The 21,159-nt window shown below is 35.3% G+C and overlaps 1 protein-coding gene across 2 annotated transcripts in view; it reads left to right on the top strand.

Moving 5' to 3' along the window:
- GLRA3 (glycine receptor alpha 3) overlaps positions 1-21,159 on the top strand; it is an 88,972-nt gene that overhangs the window by 29,749 nt on the left and 38,064 nt on the right. For both annotated transcript variants that reach the window (XM_075751927.1, XM_075751926.1), the window contains exons 3-4: positions 551-618; positions 20,247-20,470. In XM_075751927.1, the coding sequence (XP_075608042.1) occupies positions 551-618; positions 20,247-20,470 (292 nt within the window). The remainder of the gene's footprint in view (positions 1-550; positions 619-20,246; positions 20,471-21,159) is intronic.

Below are 21,159 nucleotides of genomic sequence, written 5' to 3'. Positions count from 1 at the left end.
TTAAATGGATTCTTAACCATTTTGTGGATTTAAGAGAAATGAGAATAGAATCTAAGTCATTCTTTCTTATCCACATTTGTTCCTGTAAGCAGTAGAGATAAGAGCAGCAATAATGTATTTCTGTTACCAGTGATGACAGATAACATTAAAGGTAGCAGCTGCCTTGAATGAAAAAGGTCACTTTTTCCCCTAATTATTGTAAGAAGTGACATACATTACTCACTGAAATGCATATAAAAATATTTTTTACTATATATTTCAAATAGGATGTTGGGGTTTGGTTTTTTTCATAGAATTGTCTGTGCAAGTTTATAATGAACTTTCTATCTTTTTTATTGCTAGAACTGGCTAGTCAAGTAGTGTACCTTTGAGAAAAAATCAAAACAAAATTATTAGAAACCATTCAATTTAATTTTGTGTTAAATAAGTTATGAATGTAGCATTATTTCCTCCTAAGTCAATAAACATTGTTTCATAATGGTTTATATTTTACAGTCACTCAATAAGCAATGATTCTGGAACAAGGACTGGTGTTTTTTCTCTTTTGCAGGCCCTCCAGTTAATGTCACATGCAACATATTTATAAACAGCTTTGGATCCATTGCAGAGACAACCATGGTAAGATATTTTACCTCAAACAATGTTTAAAGTTCAAGTTAAATATGTTCAATGACCTCAAAAGCTAGCTAGGGCTTCTCTTCACCTAGAAGCAAATGAAGAAGGAAACCCACATCTGAGAACAGAAAGTGAGAACATTTAATTTGGCAATTGATTATTTTTTTAACAGAAAATCCATTGTTATACCATCAAACACACAAGTAAAAATAAAGCCAAGGGTTGTTTTTTTTTTATTTTTCCATAAGTTTTATCTGACAGTTGTAATGAACTAATTATTTTCAATTAGATACATATTAGTTTCTATAGCGTTCCACCTTTCTAACCTCAGAAATGGCAATTTATTAAGTTGCTTTCTTAATAATAATATTTTATAATTTTATTATATACAGTACATATGGGGATGTATACTTTATTTAAAAGGTCCTTCTTCCATAGAGCTATTGCATAGAGATACTAGAATAACTAAAATGGTGATCTGGTATATAAGATTTTATTATGAATTCTAAGAGTAGAGTAAATATAAGTGGATTGCACACTTTTTGTACATACACTTGTAATTTGTCTATAAAAGAAAGACAGAAGATAGAGTCCAAAAAGACTGGATATTTTAAGGACGTAAGGAGAGAGAAGTCAAAGCCTAAAGATAGTAAAACTAGATATTGAACCATGAACCAACAACAATAACTTGGATAGTCTTACAGTGAAACATATATGCTAATAACTTGGAGCACAGATTTACTCATTAAAATTTGGTGAGAATGAAGATACAGGCATTCTTTCTCCATACAACTTTCTCATATATTTTGAAGAAAGGCAAATAAACATCTTTAAAAACAGTTACATAGTAATTTGGGGACAGAGAGGGTTAAAATATAGGGAGATAAAGGAAGAACTGTGAGACCTTGTAAGAACCAAATATAGTAAATACTCTGAAATCCCAACAATTTCAAGGGTCAGGATATGTACTTGGAATGGCAAAACACAGACCAAAAATAATTGGTAGAGCCGAAAAAAAAAAAAAAAAAATAAAAGAATAATACTAAGCAAAAGCCATCCTTCTAAATTACCATTAAGAGCAAAAATGAGACCTTTGAATGTACCCAAGAACCTGTAGTTAGGAAATCAATAATATAAATTCATAAAGTCAAATATTTATGCCCCCCATCTCCAAAGTGATATTCACAGCTGCCTCATCTTTGCTCGCCTTGAAATATAGTGGTAGATGTTACTGAGAGAGGCAGATGATTTTTTTCAGGTAGAAAATTACTTTAATTTGTATTTGGGTGTCTTGCCAGATTGCAAATCCCAAACAGATTGACATGGCATCCAAGGAGATTTATTCAGCTTCGATCAGAGGATTAAGCAATGCCCACATGATTAGAACAGTGCTCCACAGCTACTTTTTAATGGCTGTACGGGTGAATCTGGTGCAAAGCAGGAGACAGACCGCAGGGTCAGTAAAGTGCAAAGATCAGCAATTAGAAGTTGCTACCACTTAAAAAAATTGTCCTGAATTTGGGAAAAGTACGCCTGAGTTCACATCTCAAGTGTATTTTCTCCCCAAGAAATAATAATTACAAACGTTTCTTTTCAGTACAACTTAGTAAGTTAGTGCAATACTTCTATCTTGTAATGATTACATTCTGTTCTGTGTTGCCTTGAAAGCCAGTTAAAACAGTCGAGATGATAGACTACACCCTGATCTGTAACAAATAGTTCCAGGTAGTATGTTATAGAAAATACCAAACCTGGTCAGAACCACAGGGTTTTTCATTCTATCAACTATATGCATTCAAAAACTGGACAATTAAGCACAACCTTGACCTTAGGACAAACGCTGCCTTCATGATGCTGGTATCCTGTTTATAATGTATTCTCTCATACAGTCCAAACCAGACTTTTGCTTATGGTCAGCAGCTGTTGACCTCTCAGTGACTCAAATCTTCCTTTGCAGAAGAACAAATGCTTTTGTGTATAGGACTTTAAATTGTGTGTTTTATTAGCTTTACTTCTCCCCAACACTGAAGATGAACGTCTTCTGAAAAACATGAAAATCCTTCTATCTTAAAATTACAATCAAAACCATCTTGTGTTGTTTTACAAACTGAATTTCTGCATTGTTGAACAAAAGTCAATTACTGCTGTTCAGTGTTTTAACGATTGTCATTATTTTAGCTATTTACTATAGTCCTTAAAATTCAGGTATCTGTGTCTTAATATCTATTCTAAATCTTTAGACGTAGAAAGACTTATTAGAACAATTAGACTAAAAAAGAACTTTGGTATTCTTGATACTTTTATTCCAAACTGCAAAAAAAAGAGCTTAAGTAAGAAACAAGTCCAAAATAAAACCTGGCCACTAAATTGTACCCTAAAATTTCGCTGGTATTTAAAACTACCAACTGAATATTGGGATATGCATTTAATCTATTACTTTAAAGAAGTCCGAGTACATCAAGCCCCGTCCTTCACTGGGGTAATTGCTCTTGGCACTGCCAGCCTCTCTCCCCTTCTCCCTGGTTCTTTAGTTCTCTCACCGGCAACCAAAATCTTTGAGCTCCCTCTGGTGCCTCGGCTATGTATAACAAAGTAAACAGTTACACAAAAACATCGGGTTAAAAAAATAAACAAGATCGGCAGCAAAATAGCCCGGTGCCAACGTTACATTACCGGCCTGTGTCGTTCTCAATAAGAAGAGGAGTTTGGCAGTGTGCAATGGGAACCTACAGCGGGAACCGGCTTTCAGGCAAGCGGAGTCTCTTAAACTCCCCCACACCTGATCTAGCAGATCAGGAGAGAAAGCCAAAGCAAAAAAAAAAAAAAAAAAAAAAAAAAAAAGTAGCTTAATTGGCTTACAGCTTGTTAACTCTGTAAATTGGCTCTTTCTTTTTTCTTGGTTGTTTGTTGGGGTTTTTTTTACATTTCTCTCCACTTCTTTAGAGTATGGCTTCCAGTTATTTCATATTCCCTTTCTTGGTCTCAAAAGAGAAATCAGATGGTTCATAGTGGGGAAAAGGCATGCCACCTCATGGTGGGAAACTGTGATTCTAGTTGAACCTAGGTAATTTTAAGTGATCATATGAGGAACTTAATTTATGTCACATTTGCTCTGAGGAGGCAGAAAAAAAAGTAACACTCCCTTAAACAAACTTTCATCATTGGCACCACTTAGAGTCCAGCCTTGCCAATCTTTCTGTTTTATTGACTCAAATGGTAGAACCAGATCTGTGTATGTCTGTATGTCTCAACGTTATTCACAGAGGGAGGATTTCACACTCATCCTCTAGCCAAGTAAAACTCTTACTGCTTCTCACATATAATTGAAAACCTAGGTCCAGTCTTTCATTTCTACATGTTGCTACTATTCTTTTTTTCACACTAAGATTTAGAAATCTTAAAGAATAGGAGATTAAAAAAGATGGAAGCCTAGAATAAAATTACTATTTCATTATATGAAATTAACATAATTAACACAAATTAATATCTGAAGTTTTTTATTTAAGATAAATAGCGATGTACCTAAGCACACTTAACCTTAAAAATCTGACAAATCAATTGGATTGCTTGGTCATGTAAAGTTAATTGTATGTTGGCAATATGGGAACCATATCCAACAGGAAACCAAATCATTTGCTTATTGGTGCACTGGAACCTAAATTTCAGGTTTTATCACAACATCCTCAAAAGTTCTTTACAGAACTTTTTTGTAGCTCAAGCTGTGCTCAGCTTGTATTTGCACTGTATCTCCTAATGCGAAGAGATTTCCTGATTGTTAAGAGCAGTGTCATATATATTGTTGGCAGTTACCAACAAAAAAAGAGAGGAGAGATTATTCAGTCTTACAGGGTGAGAATAACATCAATGCCAACATTGTCAGCTACAAATGTTCAGAGACAAAATACTGAATACATGAAGAAAAGGCTACAGAATAGTTAGGCTATGGGGCAGATAATAGGCCATACCAAAAAGTCTCCTTTTATTCTAGTAAATATAACTGACCAACTTCCTCAAGGTTTTCGGAGTTTTAAAGGTCAGGAACAACACTTTGATCTTAATGCAGTTTACAGCAATATTTACTAAGTATGTATTAATATGCTTAGCATAATGCATGTGCTAAAAGTGCATTGAAAGGGACACTCACTGAGAGACCTAATGGCAAATGACAACACTGCAAACAATTAACACATTAAAAACCATATGTCTGTTATTTGTTCCTGCCACATTTTTGCTGATGGGTATTTCTTGACTCAGTCTGAAAAGAACTGTGTTAATTCTGAACGTTGCTAGGAAGCAGGTGATAGATCTTTCTGTACCCCCAGCACTAATGATATTATCTTACATTTACAAATAAAACATGCTTTTAACTTACATTAACCCATTTTTAAGCCATCGTAATTACTCTCCTTTCACAAAACACAGCTCTTTAATTTCATTAACTTCATCTTTCTTCAAGTGAGAATTTCTCTTTATGTTGTATTCTACCTATTCTAGGTTGTCTTTAAATAGAGTGCTTGAAAGGAGTGTTCATTTGTATACATTGCAAAGCTTAATGCTGAAGAGTTTCACCAAATATTTTTCCTAAATTGATCATTTAGTTGATTGTCTCAAATACAAGGAAATACATGCCTTTGTTAAAAATATGCTGTAATAAATGGTGGAGCAGATGGATAGGTGGGGTGACACTACGCATAGAAGAGGCTAGTACAGATGATACTGCACATAATGGTTATCAGGTATCGATAGCTGAATTTCCAAATCTGGGGAAATCTGGTTCTCAACTAACACTGGAAATCATCCTTACCCAACAAGTCAGAAATGAGGAGAAATAATCTCACTGTGTTTATCTCCTGGCCTCTGGGAAGCTTTGTGAGGGTGATTGTACTATTTTGTACCTTTTCCTCGCCTTCTGTGTTATAAGATGAGAATATTCCTGTATTGTTTCCAGGCATCTGTATAGGAGTTTTTTCTCAGGAAATAACTCAGCCTTTTGGGCACCTTTTATGACTCTGAAAAAGTAAAGGAAATGTCAATTTTCCCTCTTTGATTCCTTTGATGATTTATAAATGATTCAGAAAAAAATAATAGACAGTGTTTGGACTGGATTGTTCCAGAAGTAAATTCCAGGAATTTGGGCAGCAAATGGGCTTTGCACTAAAGAAAATAATTTTGACTGTTATGTTTGGTTTAGGTTTGCACTAGCAAAAATGGCTGATTAAATTGTTTTTTAAAAATTGCCAGAAGCTTTGCCTTTGCTGGAGTTGATGACCTTTGCAGAAGCTGGTGGCAGGCTTCTCTCCCTGGCCCCTCAAGCCAGTGGTTCTTAAACTGTTTTCAGAACCAATTCTCCAGTGAGTTGTTAGGGAGCAGTGTTCGTTCCTTGGTTAATAGAGTGTGATTATGGTATTTGAAAAAGATGCTTGGTTAAAGGGATGGTTTCCACATATTTCATATGTTTGAAAGCCAGTATATTCAACATTCAACTATGAAGAGAGACATCAGTAAAAAATGAACAAATAATCTTGTCCTATTAAACGTTAGGTTATTCTTTCTTGTTTGTCACTGTAAAACAGCAACAAATCAATTCAAGACCAAGTCTCCAGTTTATTTTTAGATAGCATCCTAAGACCAAATTCTGCCAAAATCCCTAGAGATGTAATGTAATCTTGCCTAATAACAGAGTGCATTTGTCTGAGAAAATACTGGAAAAACAGCAAGGTCTTGTTTTCAGGTCTCAAACCCTGCCATTTCTAGATATCCTTTCAATGATTTATGAAGAATTGAAACTTCCTTTATGAAACGAAATTATTTAATGCAGTCAAGATCTCTAGATTGACTGTGAAGTTGCAGTCTATAATAAGTGATACTGTAATGATGGAAAGCTGCTTGAAAAAATTTTGGACATTTTTGATAGGTTTAGAGAAAGTACTGTCATAGAGGATCCGACTCAGTTGTTAGTGTGCATTTGCAGTATTACTGGAAATTTAAAAGTGATGCAAGAACTGAAAAGGACTATATTCTGTGCATGAACAAGTCATAGGTCTGAAAATATAATAACAAGTATCTACAGTAAAGCAGAAGTACAAACTGACAGTTTTCACTAACAGCAGCCAGGTAATGGGCACAGAGTCCTTTTTCAAAAAAAAAAAAAAAAGAGATGCCTTTAAAGCAGAATCTAGAAACATAATATACCAGAAGGTTTCCATAATGAAATATTGAAAATCCCATTTTAGTTGTTCTGATTTGTAAACTGAATTCATTTTTGTGGTTGTGACTCAATTTATTTCAAGATTTTTTGGAAGAAGATGAATCGGAATAGGTTGATCCCAGTAAGTCTTGGTGGCTGAGTCACAGCCGAATTCTGTAATGTTTTCTGGAAGTTGGAGCTGAAATTCAATGGGATCTTTATGCAATATGGAGAATAAATATCTAAGTCAGAAATAAAGACTGCTGGTTCCATTTAACTTTCCCTACTGATATAAACAGATCTGGATCTTAATACCCGTCTATAAGGGTAACATGGCTAATTTCAGACCTGTGTGGTGCTGTCAAGGTTTCCAGACATAACTTTTATTACTTATTGCCAACAGACAAGAGGTTTCCCAACATGCAAGAGCAGTGTTTCTAGACTATGGCACGTGCAGAAGACAGACACTCTGAGCTCAAGTAGAAAAGCTGCAGGTGGAGCCTGACAACAGGTTTTCACATTTCAAAGCAGACTGCTCTTTGCTGATAGTATTTTTGTGGTGCCTGAAGATGCAGTTTCATACCTACAAAGTAAATTAATTGAAGAGAACTGCGCACAGATTTTTAAAAAGTAATCACGGATAGTCTTCACTTCCTAAATTTTAGCAGTTTTTTGTCATTCAGTTTAACAAAAGACTAAGATGTGATGCTTAAATACTCTTTTGCCAATACATAAATCCACAAACGTTTTCATTAATGAACAACAGCAACAACAAAATGTTAAGTGTTGAATAAAAGTAATAAACATTCTTAAAGATTTTACAAGACACCAAATTTTCCATGTCCCCATAGACACATATTTCAATTATTAGGAATAGAAGACTTGAAGTGACCTCCTACATCATCAGTGCAAGCCCTTGCTACTGCAGACAATTTTGCTTTATAATCCTATTCATCACCTGTTCTAATGCTGTCTGAAACCCAAATGGTTTCTTTACATACCAGCCCTTACTTATGAACAGTTCTTCCAGAATCTTTATCTCCTCAGTCCGAGGGAGACTTAACCTTTAGCAAATTTTTTTGTCCTGTGTTTATCTACAGCCAACTGATCTTGTTCCAGAAAAGCTGGAGAAAAGTTCACACCTCGTATTACCTCTTACCTATGCTTGCTTACATTGATTCTTCTTTCTCTGACTACTCTTTTTCACTTCAGTAATGAAAAGTCATGACTTACACAGCACTGCACTATGAAAGACTATGGCATTACTCCCATCCCCTCCAGCATTTTCTTACTTACTTTTACATTTTATATTAGTCTTTTCAATCTGTTTGAATAGCAGCTATCGGGTTAGCTGTTGCTAAAAGTCTATATCCTGCTATAGCAATTACAGCATTGCCCAGAAAAAGCTGTGAAGGTAACGAATTTGCAAGCTCAGATCTATTCAGTCACTATTTTTGAAAATCTGAGGATCTGTGAAAATAAGATTGTAGCATCACAACATAGCTCTGTTCCCATTGTATGAGGTAGGCTATTTATAAAGTTTCATATTTTGTTGTAATCATACAAGAAGATTTATTCCATTGAGGTTATGATTATGTAACACTCATGATAGTTCTTTATAAGGACTCAGATACCAATGTTAAAGACATTGTTAAAAAAAAAAAAAAAGACCAGGCCAAAATAAATAATTTTTCAAATATCTTTATTGTAGCTGTCTCATGATGTGTATTTAAGCAATGGAAATGAATCTCATCATGATATATGGGGATTTTGTCCTTAACTGCCATTAATGCTAATAGGACTTAAGTCCATAAATCCCTATCTATCACTGTAAGACTATATCCTGTCTCCCTCATTTTTCCATGAACCTGCAATCTACTAACATTTCATTTACAGGAAGAAGCTACAGTCAGCTTTAGAATAACTGTTAAATGAACCTGAATTAAGGAAATAAAGGATTTTCAGATTGTCACCTTTGCTCTTAATTTTTGTTCTTGAGTCTAGTAAATATGTGCTGGAAAAGTTCTACAGGACAAATACTTTACATGAAGCATTAACCTTGAAATTCTTTCCTTGAATAAGATTGAGTTATTTTGGCATCATTTAAAAATTCAGTTCTGCTCTCATGTCTTCATTCTGTTCTGAATACTTTGTACTTCATGCACTCTGAGTGTGCATTTTTAATTACAATGGCCAGAGTAATCACTCAGCATGAAAAAGCTGTGCACTTAGATTTTTTACACATCATACCCGTACTGCAAAGACATATCCTAAATCATATCCAAACCAAAGTTGAAACCATTTTATAATACTTTAAAATTAAACAGTAAAATTATACAATTTATCAAAAGAGCTTGCAAGAATATGTTTTCTACATAGCCTTTTTCCTTTTCCCAAGAGAATACACAGCATGCTATCAAATATGGTCATTAACAGCTGGTAGAACAAGAAGTATTATGAGATTGTGATTCAGGTTTTAATTTTCTTTAAAAGTCAATACGATCACAGCAAGTTGTAGGCTGATATGCATTTTTTACTGACATGTCCCTCCCTACGTCATAGCTGGCATTATAACGATGGTGTCAGATATCTTTTTTTTTTTTTTCCCTAAATCCTTCTAGATTCTAATACCAATTTGCACAAGAGTAAAACTCAGCATCTCTGAGACAGTTTGGTTTCTTCAACAGCACAAAATAACCCTTATGACTTGAGAATCTGTCTCATTTATCACATAGTCCTCAGCAGGCCCAGTCATCTCCTACAGCACAGAAAATGGGTTCTGTATCTTCTCTCACTCCCAAGTGCTTTCCTTTGTCCCTTCAGCTAGTTGACCATCTTATCCAGGAAGCACTACCCTACCATCCAGATTCACCACACAGGTGTCTCTAGACCGGGATCTACAGGTTGTCACCTTCCTCCCTCTCCAAATCGCAGGTAATCCCAGCTCAGAGGCTTCTTTGTTCCTCTCCCTCTAGTGCTCCAGCTTGCAGAGGCTTTTAATTTCTCAACAAATTCATACAGGGCTTTCCACACAGCAAAGCCAACAAAACTCAGCTCCCTCTAGCCGCAGCCTTCTCCACAGTTCGGAAAGGTCCCAACTTGCAAGCGTCTGCAAAACATTATCAAACCCTAGGAGCAAATTTAATCCTGTATCTTTCTTTCCCAGAAAAAAAATAGCCAGCTACCTCCTCAAGGCATTTCTTGTTGGAGACTGTGAGCCAGCATGAACAGATATTGATCAAACACTTTATCACAATCATGAAGATATTGAAGGTAAATTAAAAACAAATATATTGAATACATGTAACTGAGAAAAAGTATGTATTCACTATTTCTTCTTTACCTGGTTTTCATGATAAAACAATAATCTTCAAAAGCACTTCTGGGGAATCTGAATTTATTCCCTTGCTTTAAAAAATAAGCAGTCTTTACCTTGCCTGATCTTTCAGTCACTAGATTTCTTTTTCAGTTAAGGGATTTTCAAACTGTAAAAGTATAGGAACATATGAAAGCTAATTTATTGGCATAACAGGATTAGTTAAAGAAGATTTCTAGTCTGCTTTCCATCTACAAACATTGTATGCTACAATACGTGGGATCTCTCACAATCTTCTTTTTAGTTGCTCTATCTTCTTTTATAGATTTAAACTGAATGAGGGCTTAGCTACTTGAATCCTAGTAGGATTGAAGGGATGTTTCTACTCAGTCTTCATTAGTTCCCTCTTTTGCAATATACTTTTCCTTATTTTTGTGAGCATTATGAAACTGGCTACTCTACAGTTTCAGAAAACTGAATATATAGTAAAGTATATGTTCAAAAGTATATGTTTATACTTTACACTGGTTAACTCTTTCATTCGTTTTCGATAATTTTACTGCAATTTTTAACTATTTGTACTAGACTTTACCATCTAAAAAGACTGTTTCCCAGCTTAGCAAAACGTAGGGAAAATGTTTCAGATTTGTGCCTGTGACTACTGTTGTGGTATGACTGTAGTATTACAAACCACGGTATTTGAGATCTATCAAAATAAGGTTAGGATTGGCTTTTCACAAGTAACCTCTACTTCCACCCCCTTCATCATGGACCTAGTGGAAGCCCATGAATTTGACATTTCTTCTTTCTCCCTTGTTACTCACCTAGACCTACGTGCACTAGTTCACAAAGTTAATTTCTTCATGAAAGGAGCAGGTTAGCAAATGGGTACTGAATGGACTTTGTGCATGCTCAAGTTTTATTTTGTTGCCTAAGTGCATTTAGTGTTTTTAGAGATGGCCTCAATAATCCCTAAGAGTCCCTGGGTTATCTAGGCTGGTAGACATATCATAGGATTACAGGAGACATACATCTTTTTGAACCAGCAGCCGAAAGGCAGAATATCTTAGGGCTTTTCAAATGACGCTATATGTCTCTGTGTGCGAATTGTTCCCTTTCTGCTCAGTACTGGTACAGTTCAGATCCATATTAACTTTTATGTGTTGCCATGGCATCACGGTAGAACCTCTAAACCAACATGATTTTTCTGTCAGACTTCTTGACACGCTTCATGCCTATCAATAAATTTAAAGACAACTCATATCTAATCAAGTTTTTTTAAAAGTTAGAGATATATCCCTTCCCACAGCCCATTTTAGCAGGTGTTTTAAAGGCAGGAGTTAGCAGGTGCTGCTTCTGGACTTGAGCTAGTTCAGCTTTACTTTATATTTTACCTCATTTACCCTATTCTAGACAATGTCATATTTATCTACTAACACAAGAAAGGCTGCAGAGAAAGTTAGTATAGAATTCCCAAATTCCTATTTGATCTAACTGGGTTATATTTCCTGTAAGAGGTGAAACAGAGGATGATTTCAAATACATATTTTCAAAAAAGATTTCTACTATTAGGCAATTCAGTCACTCATTGAAACCAGTCATATTCTAAGTGCTAATATACAAAATGTATTAATAACAACATGGAATATATAGCACCAAACTGAACAAATGAATAATCTCAGAAAAAGCTCAACTTTTCACTTAGCAAGAAATGCCTTTCTGCTGTTAGAGCAAAAGCATCTTCAGGGACACATCATTTGCAGAAAAAAACCCAGAATCTTTTGTCAACTGAGAACATGGCAAAGATCAACAAAGACAGAGGCTTAGTGCATGATGTTTGTTCATGTAATTGTCATGTCCATTTTCATCTAATCCTTTATACTACTGCCTGAAAGTGCAAACATTTTAAAAGCCCCTGAGCTAAAGCTTAAAAAAGCAATTACGTTGAACAAGTTGCAAAATGTGAATTTAGTGTAATGCATTAGGAGTTGGGAACACACAACTTCCATTAAGAATGGAAGTAGTATATTCAATCTTCAATTAATAAATATTCTAGGACATGCAGTAAGAGCTGTGACAAACATTATTATACGGTATGTCAGTACTGTGTTTAATTAATTTTTTTTAAGGGTAAACATCCTAGATTTTAACTAGCTTTGACTTTTGATATGACAATTACTTCTGAGCACAGAAACTAAAATCCAGCCATTGCTACTGATAATAAACCAGAAAAAAGCCCAACACTAAAATTAATTAAACCTGTCCATTTTGCAATGTTTCCATCCTAAAACCTATGGAAAATAAGTAGATTTTGTAGCACACGGATCATTTCAACAGATTTTGAATGATTTGTAATAAAGACAGAGGAGTCAGAAGCTAAAAATCAAGCAGTCCTCACAGAAACTACTGACTATATTCTTCTTTTAGCTATGGGTTGAATGACAAAGACTGATAGTCCTGTACTAATAAGCATCCTGTAAGTGACCCTATATTTTCAGCAAGAGAAAGACTGAACTGGAATAGTGACAGAGCAGTTCTCATCCTCCAAACCACTATCAGTGATAGTAAATGAGATATTACTCAACCCAGATGAAAAGAAAGCAAGCAACATTCATCTGTCTCAGGCAGAACATTAACAGAGGCCATGCCACTTCAGAATCCAAGGTTATGAAAGCAGGTGACAAACCCAGGAAGAGCACTTGGTGCAGAAGGTAGTGTGTATACTTATTTGCTGAACTCTGAATTTTGATTTTCTAAGGGAATCTGAGACATCTGATGTTACAGGTAGCAATTTTGAAGTCCTAGTTTTAGCTAGTTCTTTGCCAAGTAAGTTCTAGTTGTGTTGACTGCAATATGAGTATTGCTGGGCAGTTATTCAAGTCAAACTCTGAAAAGGAATTAGGCAAAATTTACATAAAACTTTAACAAAACTATTCACAGGACACCCACCTGGATAAGAAGCACAAGAAAAACAAACAAAACCAACCAAAAACCCCAAGCAATCAAAAAAACCCAGAAAGATTAAAAATATTAATGAACACCTTAAAATCTGCTTTTATACGTCCATGGACAAAGAGAGAGCTCTTCATCCAAAATCCATCAACAATCTTTTCTGAATAGCTCAAATAATTTCCTAAAGCTTCCTGAGATCAGAGGCAAGTTAGCCCTCACCCAAATCCTCAAACCATCTGGCCTGTCCTACTTAATGGAGGGGGTAAGAGCACCCACCATTTTCAAACTAGTGTAGGATTAGAGCTTTTATCCAGGAACCAAACAAGCCTCACTGCTCATCCTCAGCCTGCAAGGGCTCAACTCTAGAGATCCTAATCACCAATGAAGCCCTTAGCCAACTAACTTGAAGCAGGACTAGACAGGAAAGTTTTCCATGTCTTCATGTATGGAACTGCATACTTGTCCTTATACAGCAAAATTGCAAGAGTCACAACATTAGAAAGAAAAACTGCATGAGGAAGGCTTTCTCCTAAGGCCCATCGATGAAGACATTCCTTTCTGAGGGAGGAATCCTGTGGTTCTGGGAAATTCACAAAGTTACTTCTTACTGAGAGAGCGGTGCATTGCTGCATTTCCTTCCAGCCTCTCTACGGGTTCTGTAATTCCAAAGTGCGAACAGTAAGATCATCCTTAGTTTTACCCACTGCCAAAATCGGTTCTGGAAAGAGACCTTCCATGTAGGGAATTATCCAGGGACAGATCATCAGCAAGGATTCTGTGAGTCAGACAAACTCTTTATCATAATCAACAGTGTATCTACATTGCTTCTTGTAATGAATGTCCTACAGCTATTCTGTACAGAAAAGCATGTTCTTAGGGATGTTTGGCATTAGTCAAATCTTGTTACTCTGACACAGATTTGACGTGTCAATTAAAGTTAAGTACTCAGCGATCAATTTAAATCACAGTTAATTTCTTTTTAGCTGCTATGGTAAACCTCTGACAGATTAATGAGTTACAGTTAATGGTGGAGCATGGAGTCTGTTGCAATATTTTTTCACTCATTAATTGAACTGCCATACGGTATAGATATATACACTATCCTTGCTGCAGTTCAGACCTGTAATAATGCAAAGATGTAATAAAAAATAAAGAATCCCCTTATTTGCAATAATAAATCATGCCAGTGAAGAGATCACCAATGCTTATTAGCATGATAAGCAAAAGGATGAGCCATTTCAGACCAGCCTAAATTTATTGATAGTTAAGGATGTTCTTGTCCTTAGATTTAAAATGTTTTCTCCCTCTAGTATTTACCCTTCAGCATATTTACAGATGGCAATCAAGTCATCAATCAAATCATAATACAAGTCCTTTGTACCACCGCTTTAAAGAAATCAGATTTTTCCTGTCTACTCTCACAAAACTGGCTATCCTGCCCAGTCCTGTATAATCCTTTTCTGCAATTTCTTCTATATATTCTTTTTCTAAACATGCATGACTACAGATGAGGCCTCACCATAAATAATCTCAGTAATAATGGAATTCCAACTCTTAAGCATGAGGAAATACAGGGGAATCCTTCAGATTACACAAACTATATAAATATTTCTCAAATCTCAGCGTGAATTTCAAGGGTCTTCTCCTATTTTGATTTTGCAATGACGTTGGTAACCTGCATGGAAAATTACTTATCAATGTGAGAGGCTTACTTAAATTTAAATACTTGAGTTTCTTTACTAGGGAAATTTCATCAAAGGCATACTGAAATCATTAGCTGAATAGCTTTTGGTCCAGTCTGAAATTTTCAGATATGTAAAGAAAAACTAAGGAAACTCCGTCAATTTACCCAAAGTAATGAGGTTACCAAAACTGCAGCCATAGTGCTTAGGGCCAGTGAACAAATTTAAAATGGAAAGATATTATTCCCACAAAGTACTAATATGTCACAGGGTATCCTGCCTAATTACACTAATCAAGGTGGTAATAAAAAGCACGTCAAGTTTTTCAGAGACTATGATAGTAACTTTAGAAAAATTCACCAGTAAAAATTAAAACTATTAATGTGTTCTGTAACATAGTAGCTTTTCATGTACAGTAGTGAGAATGAGAAAGCAAACCTGAGAGAAGACAATTACAACAATCCATATCCATCAAGTCCCCACATGGTACTACCTTTGTATTAGTATAACAAAACCCAAAATCATAGAATCATAGAATCTTTAAGGTTGGAAAAGACCTCTAAGATCATCAAGTCCAACTGTCAACCATCCTTCGCTTTTTGTGAAATTTTCTCCAGTGGTTTTCTAAAATAAAAAAAAAAAAAATAAAAATAATAATTCTAGTTGTGGTAAACCAGGAAAGCATATGTCACAAAGAGAAAACTTATCTTAGAAATTGCAAAATAAAAAAGTTAGTATTATTTTTTTACTGCTTTTCCATAGCAGTAAAAAGTTTAGTGCTATATGGATTGTGCAGCACTCATCTGGTTCAGAAAATAACCATTTTCTGCTGACTTTTGCATTTTATCTTCCAGTTGTAGAGTTAGTCTTAAGTCTTACTTTTTTTTTCCACAGTATTACATCAAAAATAAAATATTAAAGGTAAAATTGCTAAGAGCTTTTTAAATATCCTGTTGCAAGCATCCTATTTAACAAATTACATCAATATTAAGAAATCAAATTATATTGAAGATAAAATGCATAAAGCAACCATAATATTTTGTAGAACAAAGGCCAAATATCTTTTTCATTTACCCAAGAAACAAAATGGAAAATGAAGCGAAATATGCTCTAAAACATTCCTTTTTAGGTGGGTGTACCAACGACATTGTGCTGAAATATGAAACTACTAATACTATTTCACTAGCAACTGAACACCTGATAACTCAGCACCTTATAACTTTTTTTGGGGTGAGGAGGGACGTGGATAGAGGGAGAGAAATGATAACACACACACAACTGTATGACCAAATAGTCAAATTCCCTATGAGGTGATAAATCCAATAAAACAAATAGCCCACTATAGTTACAAAATTATACTTACTTTGAAGTGGCTCTTCAAGATATTGGTTACTTTTTTAGGCCAGGATTCCCTTGGGACTTATTCTTCCTGATACACATCTCTGTCCCTTGTAACATCTACTGAAACCATTTAAAACATTCCCTACACCCCCCCTCCCACCCCCGACTCTATTAGTTCTCTCTAGTTCTGCCTGACTTTTACTCCAGGTCACCCTACTAATTTTCATTCCTCACTTCAGCCTTCATGTAAACAGCTTTTTCCAGTATGTCTGTGATGTCTTCTTAGGAACAGTGGATTATATGCAGCTTTCATTACAACATAGTGGCATAGTTATCAGATTTAAAAAAAAATTCTTTACAAGAACAGTATTTCTCATAGTGCGTTCTTGGAAAGTTCATAAGATTTCCATGTTAAAACTTTACAGTGAACTAGAACAAACAAAGCAAGAATGATTTGACTACATTATGCAAAAGACAAGTCTAGATTTCACTTACGTGGATATATTAGGCAAAATTATAATAGTATTTGGAACCGCAACAGGTAGAGTTCTGGAAGATTATTCATTTATGCATGAATGACAGCATTCAAAATTTATGAGAGCAGGTGATATGCAATGTTCAAATGAAGGGCATATTTTGGAAATTTGCTTTTATATATCTCTCTCTCATATCTAGAAGAATTCCACATACAATGCATATTTGAAATGTATTAAAGAAACCAGTGAGAGTTAGGCAATTAATATCTTGAAGATCTTTGCAAAAGTTTCCATAAAGCAGTCTAGCTATATTCTGTATGCTATGGGAATACAGCTCTATCTGCACTTCCATAAAGCAGTCTAGCTATATTCTGTATGCTATGGGAATACAGCTCTATCTGTATCAGTATAACGAAGAAGAAATCAACATATTCTGTAAGAATTTTAGATTTCACTGTGTGCTGGAAATTGCTAATCAAAATGTTAGTACCGGACTCCATAATGGCCTCAGCCTCAGTATGGACAGCAAAGAGCAATTAGCTGATCTCCCAATTTTTATTTTATTGAGCCCTATGAAGCAGACGAACAGTATTCTGACCCTCTAAGAAAGTTCACCCTGTAGCTAATGGTTTCGAAAGACAGTGGAGCAAGTGCACACCCATAAAGCAATCTCGTTCTGTAGAACCAGGGTACAGCAGCTGTTCAGATGAGGGCAGCCTTGAGGTTATGGAAGTGGTTGTGGAAGTCACCACAATTTAAATGATGATTTCTCTCTCCCCTCAAGGAACCTGCCCAGCACAGAGTTATTTGAGTTAGGAGTCACCCCTCTGGGCAAGTAGCACGTGAGAATAGTATTCCTTTTGTAGGAAAACAAATCAATTCCGGCAGTTTAATTCTGGTCTCTGCGTTTGCATCAAACAACCCTACTTGTTTAAAGCAGTTAAGCCTTATTCTCATAATGTGTAATTATAAACTGAGACAATGAATACTTGTCCTTCATACTATAGCAGTCAAATGTATCTCTTTCCTTTTGATAGATTAGGATTTTTTTTAGTGAATAATGAGAGCCAATTTAAGTCAGACTTTCCAGGGGAGAGAACAATGAAAAATAGCCTCAATTGCTTCAATGAAAAAAATTAACTAGGATTTTTTTCAACTTAAAAGCTGGAAAAAATTTAAACCAATAAACTTTAGCCAAACTGACATACAGAATAGCTTAATATAACCTAGAACAGATTCCTCCATTTGTCTTCCTTCATTTTCTTTTTCATTTCAACTCTCAACTATGCATTTTTCACCTGTTCTGACTTTTATATATGAGACGTCCCTTACTCTACAAGTAATCCCATTCATAAACTCATCATAATCTGCAGAGAAAAGTAAAGTAAATAGACATACTTCAGGTTATACAAATTAAAAGGTAAAGCTCGGGGTTTGGCTGAAGTGCAGATGAAGTCCCGAGAGCTGCAGTGCTCACACCCAGTGCCCCAGGTTTAGAGTAAATGTTTCCTTCAGTGCAAGGATTGCACATGTCGGGACAGGCAGTAGAGTCGTCACTGCTCCCACATCCTGCTTCTTCCTGGCCTTTTGATTTTATACAGGAATTTGGAAGACAAACTGGTACTACACAGTATTTAGGATATCATGCAAATAAAGAAGGGTATTTCAGGGGGTATTATGTCCTCTTGCTGCATGGAAGACACCAAAAGCTCAGTTCTATGGACACTGAGGCACAAGCTTGTCTAAGGGTTTTGGCTTACTTTAGAAAAGAAAAAGAAGCTTGTTTCTACATCTGTAAAGTACAAATCCTTGGCTCTGATTTTATCACGCCATGGTGCTAATTGTGAAAAATACCAACAGCTTCTCTTAAGAATTTTTATGGCTCTTGAGGCTGTCACTAGCCATGATGAAAAAGAAGAGTAATTTCTTTCAGTCCTTTTCTGAAAGGGAGGGCTAACAAGTTAATTAACATTTTAAAAAATTAACAAATCCTATGCTTTTTCCACCTGGCATTTAATGTTATAAGCTTCCATTTGGCCAGAGAGTCTTTTTCATGTCTGCTGAAAACGATAATCTGAATTAATTTCATTCTCCAGGTGTAGTTTTCCACTTACTGGTTTTGTCTTGAAAATTTATAAGGTTATATGAATATAAAATTCTCTACTGGGACTTTCTCTATATGATATGCAGTATTTTCTGATTATCAAGCAACAAATGCTTGGTAAGCATGTTTTTAGCATGTTTGTCTACTCCTATTCAAGGTGAGTAATTAAATTGACCAAAACTGCAGAATGCTGAAGATATAAAAAAACTATTTGTCATGAGGAAATGTTGCATATTGATGTTCCTGTTGTCCTTTATTATGTCTGTTGGGATGATTCTTGCAACTGTATGGCTGCATGTTCCAAGTTGCATAAGACCAAATATTGATATGGCATTGAAATTTTAACAGTACCCACAATTTCTACACCAGTGGGGTTTTAACTAGTTATTCTAACCACTAGTAACTACTAACCATAGTTATTGGCCAAATTGTATTGCTCAGCCTTGAACACTTCATTTCCCATTCTGACTCAAAAAGTTTTCATTTTAAAATTAATTTTCATTGTCTTTTTAAACAACAAACAAGTTTTGTTATTTACTTCCATTACATTCAGAAGTGTCGCATAAACTTTGACAACCAGCTCCCATCTCCCCTCTGCACCTAACATGTCTTTGTTTCTATTTTATTTTTATCTTCTTTCATTAATGCAGTAGTGCAAATAATGAGAAAAATCATAATATGACCAATAAAAGTGTAGTCCCTATGCCCGTATGCTCAGTGTCTCAATTCTCTCAGTTCTTGATATAATGTAATGAGATGCTAATATTCACTTTTATTTAAAAACAAATATTTTCATCTTTCAGAGTGGTAAAGTTTTAAGAAAGTGTGCAGCCATAAATACAGCATTGTCTCTGACAGAGAGTATATACAACTCCAAAATGACTTCCAGAAGTTCGAAGCACTCCGCTCGTCTTTTATATAAAAGCACCCTTGATTAAGACAGGACTGGCTGTAGGAGTTAAGGTGACTCCACTTGTACCTAAGCTAATTTATCATAAGGACTTATATGATCTCCACCATATTGGAACAGAGGTGGAACATGTCCTCCTCAGACAGCTGTATGGCAAGTTACTGCTCACACAATTTTCAATTGGGAACTGACGCACAGAAAGTCTAAAAGTGGTGGGTCTAAGATATGTAAGAATTAGAGAAAGAAAAAAGAAATGAATTTAACTTCCCTTACAGTGGGACAGATTCTCACTGCCTAAGAGAGGGAAGTGGGAATGCCCCCACCAAAGGCTGGGCAGAAAAAGGTAACTCCGTAAAACTCTTTTTATGCTTCTCACATTTTGATTTCAAGACAAAGCTACTGTAGGGGTAGAGTTATATGGAGTTATATGAACTGTACATGGAGGTTGGATTTTCTTAGCTTGGGATTTTTTCAATTGCCCTGAAATGCATCTTTATTCTTAACCATTGTGTCCCTACTAATACAAATAGGTATCATGCTGGCATTCAGCTAAGTAATTCTTTTGTCATCCACAGATGGACAAGGGATTACATGGCTAAGAAATGAAATAAAAGCTAAATCCCTATGCTTGATAAAGCATTGCTTGTTTTCTCTTTCATTCAGGATTATCGAGTGAACATCTTTCTCCGTCAGAATTGGAATGATCCACGCCTCGCATACAGTGAATATCCAGATGACTCTTTAGACTTAGATCCATCCATGCTGGATTCAATTTGGAAACCTGATTTATTCTTTGCTAATGAAAAAGGTGCCAACTTTCATGAGGTTACAACAGATAATAAGTTGTTGCGAATTTTCAAAAATGGAAATGTACTTTATTCCATCAGGTGAGTATCTAATCGAATGGTTATTTTTCAGATAAAATTTCAAAAGCGTACCTAAGAATTGCTAACAGATATCTTCAGTTGCTAGTCATGCAGAACTATCACTAAAGTAGTTGTGCGTTTTGAATACAGAACTTTATCATGACTACTGCTCATTCTTTATACTAAAATAAAAAATAGTCCCTCATTAGGCAAGCACATAGTAAAAATAATTAGAAAAGTATCTTTTTCATTTTAAAGTACAGACACTGAGCCTAGAGGAGCTAGGACACTTGCACAGAGCAAATAATTCTGGAGTATTATAATCTGAGCCGGCCTATGTATGAGTTTCACACACTGTAGCCTCCAATGTCATGACAATTCAATGTTATTTCTTTTTCACCTTTTTGGATATTGCAGTTGCTCTTCAATAGGGAAACATGACCTGTCTGAGGAACCATAACATTTAAAGAATAGTTCGCTTACTGCTGGAGATGGAGAGAAAAGTGGAAAGTAAACTTTTGAAAAGGTTTAAGAAGCTGTAAGCAGCAATCATAAGTATTGACAAAATCTAGTTATACTACTTCTATCTTCAAAAACCTGATCTAATGAAAAACACATTGGATATAAGTATCCTAATGCCCCATTAGACATGAAACAGATGTGCTATTAATACAACAACCTACTTGTGCAAAATGTTATACTTTTCAAAA

The sequence above is a fragment of the Balearica regulorum genome, chromosome 4, assembly GCF_011004875.1.
Source record: "Balearica regulorum gibbericeps isolate bBalReg1 chromosome 4, bBalReg1.pri, whole genome shotgun sequence".
Lineage (NCBI taxonomy): Eukaryota > Metazoa > Chordata > Aves > Gruiformes > Gruidae > Balearica > Balearica regulorum.
Note: the sequence above shows the minus strand (reverse complement) of the source record. Positions and strands in the feature narration are given on the sequence as shown.